The sequence below is a fragment of the Aptenodytes forsteri genome, unplaced genomic scaffold (genome assembly GCF_000699145.1).
Source record: "Aptenodytes forsteri isolate BGI_AS27 unplaced genomic scaffold, ASM69914v1 Scaffold146, whole genome shotgun sequence".
Classification (NCBI taxonomy): domain Eukaryota; kingdom Metazoa; phylum Chordata; class Aves; order Sphenisciformes; family Spheniscidae; genus Aptenodytes; species Aptenodytes forsteri.
In genome coordinates, this window is record NW_008795128.1 from 6,659,568 (window position 1) to 6,671,092 (window position 11,525).

General features: G+C 41.4%; 1 protein-coding gene across 1 annotated transcript in view; it reads right to left on the bottom strand.

Moving 5' to 3' along the window:
- Positions 1 to 1,251: 1,251 nt before the first annotated feature.
- Positions 1,252 to 11,525, bottom strand: part of LOC103897514 (cytosolic phospholipase A2 epsilon-like) — a 40,861-nt gene continuing 30,587 nt past the window's right edge. Inside the window, exons 13-21 of the mRNA XM_019471601.1 lie at positions 10,150 to 10,286; positions 9,468 to 9,690; positions 8,802 to 8,916; positions 8,118 to 8,255; positions 4,991 to 5,098; positions 3,764 to 3,958; positions 3,048 to 3,214; positions 1,683 to 1,869; positions 1,252 to 1,460 (exon numbers count right to left, since the gene is read on the bottom strand). Coding sequence (XP_019327146.1) covers positions 1,252 to 1,460; positions 1,683 to 1,869; positions 3,048 to 3,214; positions 3,764 to 3,958; positions 4,991 to 5,098; positions 8,118 to 8,255; positions 8,802 to 8,916; positions 9,468 to 9,690; positions 10,150 to 10,286 — 1,479 coding nt within the window. The remainder of the gene's footprint in view (positions 1,461 to 1,682; positions 1,870 to 3,047; positions 3,215 to 3,763; positions 3,959 to 4,990; positions 5,099 to 8,117; positions 8,256 to 8,801; positions 8,917 to 9,467; positions 9,691 to 10,149; positions 10,287 to 11,525) is intronic.

Here is an 11,525-nt window from a genome sequence, read left to right on the forward strand (position 1 = left end):
GGATTTATTTTCTATTTTGGCTATGATTCATTATTCATAGCTCTGTGTTTGCCAATACATGTTACTTCAGCACAGGCAAGTTACTGCGTTTCATTTAAATTTGAATTAAGGGCAGCTGATACTGACTGAAGCATTATATTTTTTTTAGGTTAATATCTTTGTTGTAATGAAACAGGTTTACAGAGTATTTGCATTATTAAAATCCTTCATAAAGCAAATAATTAGTTTGGTCTTCATCTCAAAAATAAGCAGTTTCAGCAAATTGCCTTGTGCTATTTATAGTAGTTGCATAGAGCCTGTGTTGCTTGTATACAGTCAGGGACTGACAAAGTTATGCAGTTACCCATGAATTACTCATGGATATCAGTGTAAAGCACTTAGCTTGCCTTCTTACCACAAAATCTGAATGTCTTTCAGTTTTTGATGTTTTTATTCTCACAGCATCCCATCCTATAATAACAAGAAATACTATTAAACCTGTTGAAATTAATGGGACGCAGATGCTGAGCTGGATCCTCTAAATACTGAGTGTTCAGTGAAAAGCACAACCCCGGGTTAGGTACTTATATACGCACCAGAAGAGCTGATCCTGACTCACAACAGGGTTTGAAACGGTCACTTCCAAGGGATTTTCCAAATCTAAATATTGCTGGTGTAATAAATCTTGTAAATTCAGAAGTATAGAAAATGTGTATTTTCCATGTGAAATATCAGATTTTCTATATCTTTTATGTTTAGTTGTGCATGTTATTTCTAACAAAATTTCTTGCTGACACTATAGGAAAATACAGTTTTCTCTTTTTCTTTGAAATTGTCCACATTTATTATGTATTCTTCTGTTGCACTAGATTTGGAAGAAATTAAATATCTGTAGCTGAGTTGTCTTCACATATAACTTCTACTAGTGTAGTAAATTTTGGAAGAATTTGTATTGCCGTCCCACATTCATGCATTTAAAAAACTCATCAGTAAGCCCCATATTTCCTAAACTTTGATTTATTGCATATACATATATGTACATGAAAAAAAAGTTCAACAGCAGTGAAATCCAACATAAATAAAGCATGAGACTAATCATTATTTTGTTTGATCTGTTTATCTAGGATCACCACGTAGTGGAGAGGAGCCACAGGCTGAGACAAGTCTTTGTACTTTCCCAAGTCCGTCACGCTCATTCACAAACAGGTCTTGATTCTTCTTCAAGGGAAAAAAAAAATGATACGGGTATCTTTCTGAAACCCAGGATGGCATTTATTTTTTGTGCTGTCGTTTCTGCTCTATGGCTGAATTCAAAGCCTGAAGGATCAGATGTTTGTTGTTCTGAATGTTGTAGCTGGTCAGTTCTACCAGCTTGTCGAATTCCTCCTCTGTGTAGGTAAAGCTGTTTAAGCAGTAGGGGGAAAAAACGCTGGAAACGTCCACGTTGCCCTGCGCCATCTCAGCAGGGCTACGCTCCACACCTAACAAATAAAGAAAGGTCGTCAATGGGGTATAGATGTGGTCCCACGTCCTGCTTTCCAGATGGGGCACAACGTTGCTCCTCGCTACCCAGACACCCACATTTCTCTCCCATGGGAGCTGCGGCAGGGGAGGGAGGGAGCCGTGATGGGCCATGCCTCCCATCCCAACATGGCCGAAAGGCAGGTGGGTGGCAGGAGGACCATCTCTGCGCCACGGCTTACCAGGCTCTTTGTATTTTCTGAAGGTGTCATTCACCAGCGGGAAAAACACCACCATTGGCGCCTCTGGGGTCTCTGCGTCTTCGAAGATGTAGCACTCCTTTAGATTTTTCTTTTCCTCTTCACTCAGGTGGATTTTGGGAAATGGGATTCCCTGCTTTAGGAAGTACTTGGAGGCTTCTTCCAAAGGCTGCATTCAGACAGAAAAAAAGGTCAGAAATTCTGCCACCCCCCCAACTTTTCCTAATGCACAATGCATCCATCAAAGGCTCTTCACAAAGATTGGGGAGCAGCATTTGCTGTCAGTGTTTCTTCTGGCCTTTGTCTCTTGTGTGAGATATTAAGTACTGGTTATTAACAGAACAACAGTTCAAGACCCAGCCTCCAACTTGCACTCTGGATTGTTGTCCTACCTCCTCCTCCTCAGCCTTTATCTGCAGGATAAATAAGATGTTCATGGCTGCGGGCAGGGGTGGCCTAGCCGCTTAGGACACATAAACATGCCCCTTACTTGAGAAAATCCTGAAATGAGCAGAATGGACAGGAATCTGAAATGGCACAGTTTTTAAATACAGATTCACAAAGATACAACATTTTGTGGACTTGGCATGAAATATTTAAAAGCCCCTAACTGTCTTAGATGCCTTAAGATGGTTGTGAAAAGTGATGTATGCATCTGGGAGCAAACATCATCTTGACTGAAATGTTAATTTAATCTTGCAGGTGTGTAAGTAATTTTTGAAAATAGGATTTTTGTTCCTGAGTCTGGTTGGCGCATATGAAAAACTACAGTGTTCAAGAACTTCTGTCTTATCCATATCTAATAACAGGAATTACAGGCCAAGTTGTTAGCTGGTATTTGAAACAGCAGATATGGCATCAAAGGACAATTCTTCTCCACAATTTAGAACAAAAAAAAAAAACCCCGTTACTCGCAACTGGACAAATTACTTCTAATTCAACTGCATGTGGATATCTTCAGATGAATATCACAAGACACATGAAACAAGTTCATCAGTGGTGGTACTAGTTCCAGAGAAACACTCCATAGGGAGTGTAGCCTCAATAGCCATGTCAAGGTCCCAGGAGCACACAGGTCTAGGAGAGAACATTTACCTATCAGAGGTTTAATTAAAATAAAAGATTAGAAAACTGATACTGCTTCTGTTCTCCTTAGGGGATTTGCCATGGTATACCAGCATCACTGAGACACCTAGACATCTACAAAATGGGAGCTGTACACCAAGAATCCTTTTCTCCCAGAATCAGTTTCTTCTATGTATATTATTCTAACTCCTTAGGAGTTAAAGTGCTAAAAGAGCTAAAAGACAGTGGTCGTTATTGAAGAAAATAGAGTGGTCATCACACCGATGTCTGTGATCCAGAAGAATAGTTTAAGTGGAGGACAACATCCACTTTCCTCTCCGGCCTCATGAGCGGTGGGTAGCTGATGTCGATGTATCCCGCCGTATCTGCCAGGCACATGAACTCTGCTGTTTCTGTCAGCTGGTTGGGGAAATTCTCTAGTACAGTATCTAAAAGGAAATATTTCTTATGATGAATGATTCACTGAAGAAGTCATATATCGTTTGCCTAATAAGGGAGGGAAAAATGCCTCTTGTCTCCCCATACTTTTGCTTTCCAAGACCCTGCCACACTACGGAAGCTCAGCCTTGACACAGAAAAGAAAGACCTGTCCAAAGCAAAAAGACAGAGCTCCTTCACTTCTCATGCTGCTCTTCTTCCATCCGCCTTGAGCAGTAGTTGCCCTTCCCTGGAACTAAGGGACTTCTTGGAGCATTTGTTAACACTTTAATTTCAGTAAAAACAGGGCTGTGCCACAATTTGATCTGTTTTGCAATTTCACTTTAAGCTCAGTGAAAAAGCACTGATATCTAAGAAGCCACTTCTGTTAAAGATGTTCAGCTTTGCCCAGCTGATTTGACTGGATGAAATTTAACTAGTTATCTTGAAAGTTTTGTTTCCAAAGTGAAGAATAAAGCCTGTTCATCCTCTGCCTTCTCTTCACTAATGAAAACACCAACCATCTAAGCAGATAAAAATTAATATTCAGGGACGTTTACCTTTCCATATATGGAAGCTTTTGCTCTGAAGGTATTCGTTGTGCACCTGGAACCCTTTCAGGAAGTTGTAGAACTTTGAAACCATCACCCGCTCAGTCAGGACCTGCCGAATGATGCCCATGATGCCACATTCAGGGGTGACTAAGTAAGTCCCCAACTCATGGCTCCTGGCTGGTGGGGAAGGCTCATCTCCTTCTGAAGGGTAGAGGAGATGAATAAGTTGTTGTTTTGATACAGTTCTTGGCAATACTTAAAATATCAAAAGGCATCTAATATTTGCTAGAGAAAAGAAGATCCTAATAAGACATGGCAACATACCATCAAATCAATGTCAAAGTAGGAACAAGAAGAAAATCAATGTTCAAGTAAAGCATATTCCATGGAAAACAAAGTCAGAGTGGAAACAAATTTCTTAAAGCTGGAAAAAGTGATCTACTGTTTGATGGAAGTCATAGGTGGATTCCCGGTGTGAAGGTTAGTGGAGGCTGAGAATCTGGACCAGTTTCTTTCAGAATTAGTCCAAACTAGCTTAGAAAAAAAATACTGCCAGGAGACTTAGACACCCAGAAAAGAGCAGAGAAAAAGGATTGTGCTAAATGGCACCTCATGAGGTTGGGAAAGAGGGCCAATGACTTTCTATCACAGGTATTTATTGAGCTCAGGGTTCTGCGACACTTCCCTGGAGAAAGTGATGAAAGGACCATAAACCAAACTCACTAACCACGTTTGAACACAGGGAGGACAGCCAACAACTCTAAGGAGCACACAGGTTTACAATGAGATTTTAAAAAAATTGAAATGGATTTCCACGTAATTGATATATCCAAGTCTTCAACAACAACATATGAAAAGTACGATCTGCCAAGGCAGACAGAGGACACAGCACCGAGATGTCTGTTACAACATGTAGGTTCACTGAAAGGCCCCTGGCAAATATGATCTGTTAAAAAACTTCAGTGGTTTTATATTTGGTGGCAAATCATCACTTGCATAAATTCAGTCCAAGGGAGACTAATGGAAATAATGTTGCTAGGAATGAATTCAGAGAGGAAACCTAATTAGAGATCGCTGGCAACATGACACCTCCGGGGGGGCAGTGCAGCAGTGGCCTCAGTTTTAAGATTTAAAAAGCCTTCATAAAGATTTCACACTATATGCAACTGAACGTAACATTCATTTAAACATTGATAGGACAACAGGTAAAGTAGATACAGAAATGTAACCAACCAACATCAACAGTCCTGTGTTGGGTACACCTCAGTGAGAGCCTTTCTGTAGGATCCGATGAATGCCAGGCATCCAACAGGTTGTACGAAAAGACATTGCTCCACAGGCCTGTGCAACAGTAGAGAACAGGGAAACTGCTTTGGAAACATTTTAATGAAAAAATATCCCTTTAAAAAATAACCTTTCAGCTTTGCAAGGAGTGTCAGAAGCCTCAAGGTTTCCAAACTCTTACCAAAACCTGTATTAAGTTCTTTTGCAGCAACTCACATTCTGTCCTCAAAATTTTTATTAAAATTTTAAATAGTTTTAAACATTGTCCTAGTCCTTCAGCCACTGTGGTGCACTGTCTTATACAGCTATTGCCAATACACTGCAAACCAATGTTTTCTAGCCTGCATATTCCCATCCTATAAGCAACTGTCATCAGAGACTAAAAACACGGCATTTCACATGAAGTAAGGATTTGGTCTACAAAGTATGCCGTATACAACCATATACTTAGTTAAAGGTTGGGAGGCTGCTCCTGAACAGCCAAGATCCAAGTTGTTAGAGCACAATTTGGGATAGTCTGCAGAGTAGTCCTCTAAAACAAGACATCTTCTATGTCCCTTGTAAGATTTCCTTTGCCACAATGGAATAATGCCCATAGACCTTCTTCCACTTTTGCCTAACCACTTAAAAGAACATCTAAAAATGTCTCCCCAGTGCAGAAATCTCCAAAACCCTCTTGGATCTTGAAAAGTATTTCTTCCTCCACAGCTCTGCTGCAGGCCCTGAGAGGAACTCTGCCAGAGAAGGCCGTGCTGAGCTTTGCCTTGAAAATCTCTACTAGTGAAAGCTTTGCAAAAGCCATACATCACAAAGTATGCAATAATTTGAATTCCGCAATACAATAATTATGCATTCCTTAAATTAGTAACCGTAATACAATTCTCTTTTAAACCTGGCTTTTTTGTGGATTGGGACAAGAAGCCAAGAGCCTTCTGCTTCACAGTAATAAGAATGGAACTGTCTTGAGAAACATTAGAAATACATAATTAAGAAATCAGATAGGGGCTCTACACTTAGCTGGTAACCAGGGTTCACTTGCAGATAATTACTGGCCAGTTTCCATCAACACAACCTCATCTCTCTGCAGCTTAAGAAGCTTCTGTGCAGGCCTGCTGTGAGAAGGCAGATCCTCTTGTTTCTCCTGTCTTCACTTGGCGCCTTCTCACTCCATAACTTCTCCTGTTCCCTGAGCCCCAAGAGTTGCACACTGCTCGTGCATTTTAATATCTTCCAAACACTGATGTCCCCCCAGGACTTGGTGGTAATTACATAGCAATGTTTCCCTAATCTCTTGCACTGAATTTTCATGGTACCTGTATTTGCTGAAGTAAGAAGTATGAGGAGAGAGGCTGACAGAGTTGAAAATAGCAAACAAGCTTTCATGCACCCCAGTCTTTCTTCAGGAAACCTGAGTGTCTTGTATACCCATAAGCTCATCCAATCTTTCCAGCTCTAGCTATTGCTTTTATAAAAAGCATTACCTCTCCCTGCAAGGGATAGCTTGCTTTTATCCTTAAACTATCACGTTGTAACTAATAGTACAGTTTAATTGCAACCCAAGAGGGCATTACATGTTGTATCACTAGATGGCAACATTGCTTTAATTCTCCACTCCATCCTTTCTAAAGACACACCTATGGCTGTGGGGCCAACAGCCTAATTCAGGTACTGGGGGTGAGAACACAGTGAGCTCAGCCCAGACTGGATGTGTTGGGTGTGCTTGCTATCTGGCCACCTCAGGTACAACCACACCACACCACTGTCGTTGCAAAACTGCAATGGAGGCACAGTGTTCTCAGAAGAAGGCTCCATAGTCCCATCTAGCTCTGTGATCTACCTCCTACCTCTGGCTGTCAGCATAGAGCGCTTAATGGAAGAATACAAGAAAATGGAAAGTATGAAGGTGTCTCTTCTCCAGTGTACTGGATTTAGTACTTCCAGTGCTGGTGGCTGCATCTGAACTACTGTGTTTCAGAGCCACCAGTGGGACTACATTCCATGAATTTGTCCTCCCCTTTTTAGACCTATTTATACTCTTGGATCCTGTGATATCTTCCGAGTCTTCTCCCTCAGCCACCTCTTTTCTTAACTCATGACATCACTAAAAGCTCCAAGCATAGCCATTAAAGCTCTGAGATTTTGTGTCTGTGTGGCTAAACACAATCTTCTGCTCCTCATGCCCAGCTGTTTTCTCATGATTGTACCAATATGACTCTGGATTCCTGCTGCGTCATACATTGAGGTGCACAACTTCTCTGCACACCAAATAAGGAATATCACATGGTGTTGCTGGTTATATGGATTTTTCAGTTCATAAGAAAACCCTTTCTTACTGGTATCCTTGGTGTCCTGTTGTGTGTTGTGCTTATTTACATGTAACACATCTGTTGTTCAGGTTTAAGAGCAGATGGACTCTTCTGCAGACAACTTCACCCTAGAGAACCAGCGTACAAAGGGGTGTGGTAGAGAATTCTAGCATTATGCAAAATTAAACCAAGAATTGCATAAAAACTGCAAAGCTGTCTTTCATGCATTACTGGGAGCCACCCACTTTACTGAAATAAGGATGACAAAACTCACGGATTTAATCATGCTAGCAAAATTACAAATTATTTAGAATACTATTAAACTTGCAAAAATATCAGTAACAGTTCAGAAAACAACTAAAAATTGTCATATTTTATAACAAACTCAGTAACAACTTTGCTTTTTGCTGTAAAATCATCCCATTCATAGACAAATTTGGGTTTAAGATTCCAGTTTCAAAATATGAATGTTTCCCATGGGGAACTCACCTGTTCAAAACAAACCTAGTCTCTTTAAGCAGGCCTAAAACTTCAGGCATGCAAGTCACCATTCCAGGCAAAAGCAACAGTGAATAGTGTTATTTGAAACTTCCTCTAAGCATTTTTAGCCCATCTCCAGTGCCTAAGGAATTCACCCAGAGGTGAGAACAACATCTTGTACATTATGTTTCAGCCCTGCATGTTGCAGGGCACTGGTTGCAATATGCAGGGACCGTATTATATTAGGTACATTTTCATGCAGTTCAAATTTTTCCAGTGGAGCACATCACCTTTCATGAAGCAGATGCGGGACTCAGGGAGCTTCTTCATCAGGCGACCCATGAAGAACTCGCTGCCAAAATCCTCTGCACGAATGAAGGCACCGTATTTTAAGAACCCAACTTCGTAAGGGGTGAACTCCACCCATTCTGCAGAGGCACAAAATGGACTTTTAAATCTCAGTCCTATCCCTACCTCCTTGCAGGAAGGGCTCTGAAATGACAAGGAAGCAGCTGCAGGACAAACTCTATCAGCAGGGTGATCACAGACAGGCCTTCCTCAGGGTAAGGAGTTATCATTCATCTGGTTTCAGCCGCTCACTCAGTAATGTTTCCTGAACTCGTTCATTCAGAACTTTCCAATGAGCCTCTCCAGATAGGGCATAAATGAAGTTTATACCAAAAGGGGTCAGCCTAAGTTATCCCACATGTGGAGCTAAGGCTTTGACTTAGGAGTACCTTGGCTGTCCTTAAGCACCTCCCCCAGATTTCTCCTGCCCCACAGAAGATGGGTTCCTCCCAGAGCATGGGCACAAAGTCTAGAAATGGAAGAGGAGGAGGAAGTTAAGGAGGAAGAGGAACTGTTTACGAATGCTATGGTTCAGCAGTGCAAGGGGTTGCAGGTCGTGCAGTAACTGACAATGCAGATCATTTGGACACCAACTGAACCCAGATACACCTCAGTTTTGCCATCACCTTTGAACTCTGAAAGGCTGTAGTCTTCTTTGATGTTGAGGATCATGTAGATAGGTAGGGGATTCTGACCCTGATTCAATGCTTGTCGCTCATCTGAGAGTTTGTGGTTGTTTTTCTGTGAATTGACCAGAAAGAGCAAAACCAAGATACCTTCTTGGCATGGTGTATGGGCTTGCAAGATTACAGCAAAATAAATACCTGTTTCAATCTTAATTTTCTTATTCTCTCCACTCATTTAGGGTCCAGACATTTTTTAACCAAGGAGTGATCTAAACATTTACACATCCACATAAGCTTATTTAATTACCAGTGAGCTGTAGGACACTTTGTGGTACAAAGGTCTCTCATTCTTCCCAGTAAATGCATCCACTTGGATTATTTAAGTTCTCACGGAGAGGAACCAAAAGAAAACAAGAGCAGGATTCTGCTGTTAGGTGCTCAGATACTCATACTGGTAGAAGGAGACATATGTTTCCTGCTCTACAGAACACCCCTTGGGCTGCTAATTATGTGTTGAGAGATATGTGGGGACAAATCCCCTTTGTTAATCAGCAGAAATCATCTGCTAGATAATGCTGGCATGCTCTAGGCTAGCACCTCTCCCTGGAGCTTCATTTTTCGTACAACAGTATTCAGTAGTTGTTAGGGAAAACATAGGCACGCTACCCCATCACTTAATGCTTTTTCCAGCAGAAGCCCCCAAAAATCAATGCTAGAGATCTGGTATCCCTCTTGCTTCCGCAGTTTTAGCTCCTTGTCATAGTACTTCAAGCTCTCCAGGGAAAAGCAGTTCAGCTTGCTCTTGGTCATGTGTCTGCGAACTTCACCAATCGGTCTGGACAGATCCTTGCGTGACCAGTCAGCACTCTGATACAAGTATGACAAGGTCCTGGGGAAAAGAGAGGAAGTACGTTGTCATGTGCTCAATATGCTTTCACTTTTTAGACTTGGATTTAAGGTCGACATCAAATGAACTAGCTGAGGTTCATAAAAAACATCTTTTGGGCTCAGTTTATTATGGAAGAGAAAAGCCCTCAAATCCCTAGTAAAACCTGAGGACTTGCTAAAAGCCCCTCCGTGCTACGTAGGTTTCTGCACAAGGCTGTGATTTGTATCAGGGTGACTCGCTAGGAAAGACCCTAGAGGTGAAACAAAGAGTCAAGGAAAATGTTCCCCATAAGCAGTGCCTAGACCATATGCTGGCTCAGGCAATGTGTTCCTAATGCAGCACTAAAAATGCTCAAGACTGAAGTAGTACACCTTCCTTTACCAAAACAAAGAGAATAAATCTCCTCACACAGGCAACTATAGAGGTGAGGAATGATGTCTTTGTTCAGGATCTCCTTACCATGTTGAACCAGATGACCCAGTGATGTATGAAATAGCATCTAGGAGATCCAGCCTCTGAAGACCCAACAGGTTGCCTAACAGAGATGTCAGTGCCCGGGTGCCACCTCCTGTTGTCATGACTGCTACAACTGGTACCTGTTTAAACATCAACACAGCGGTGGTAAGCAACAACTTAGTTTACCAGCACATGTGATTAGAGTGGAGTGAATTGCAGCATTTCTGTCCTGCAAGAAATTCTGACATTTCACCATTTCCCCAAGCAAGGGAGAAAAAGATGAAATTCTGGTAATCTGCACAGAATGAAAAAAAAACCTGGTAATTTGCCAATTTTGACATTTTTGATCAAAAGAGCCCAGCCTTCTAAATTGTTATGCGCTGGCTTACCAAAACAGCTTAAAACTTGTTGTTTCAAGGCATTTCAATATTAGACTGCATTTTCCTTAGCGGAACATCATCTCCTGAGAGCTCTATTTTGAGAACCAGCAGAGCTCATCCTCTTTCATAAGTCAAGTATAATGACTAGATTACATTTCCTATAAAGTACCTAGACTATATAATTGCAGTGATGAACCACAAAGCCTAATTGCATGGAAATCTAAATTGTGTTACAGGAAGACAAATTCTTCCAATAAAACCCACTGAGAGAAGAGGAGCCGAATGACATTTCCCATACACATTTCCAGGCAATTGCATCAAGGAAATACTCAGCAGTGCTTCTTTGACCTGATTCAAATCAAGCATTTCAGGTCAAAGCAAAGTATTCTGATTTGGGTTTACCTGACAATGAGAAAACAACGACTTGCTGGAAAATCTGAAATTAGTAGTTAAAACTACTTCCCCTAAAAAATTCTTATACTTAATAAACTGCTTTTTTCCACTGAAACTAGTGTGCTAATGAGAAACAATATACTGATGCTATCAGTTTGTGAGCAGGGACATCATTTATACCATCCAAAGCCATTCTGTCATACAATGTTTAATATGCCTTTGGCCTAGCTGTCCTGGACAAAGTGAAAAGCACAGTTGAGAAAAAACTCTCAAAATGTAAACTTCTTCATTTCTGAAATGCCTGATCACAATCATATTAGAATCATAGAATCATAGAATCATAGAATAGTTTGGGTTGGAAGGGACCTCTAAAGGTCAGCTAGTCCAGCCCCCCTGCCGTGGGCAGGGACATCTTCAACTAGATCAGGTTGTTCAGAACCCCGTCCAACCTGACCTGGAATGTTTCCAGGGATGGGGCAGCCACCACCTCTCTGGAAAACCTGTGCCAGTGTTTCACCACCCTCAGCGTAAAAAACTTCTTCCTTATCTAGTCTATATCTACCTGCCTTTAGTTTAAAGCCATTCCCCCTTGTCCTGTCGCAACAG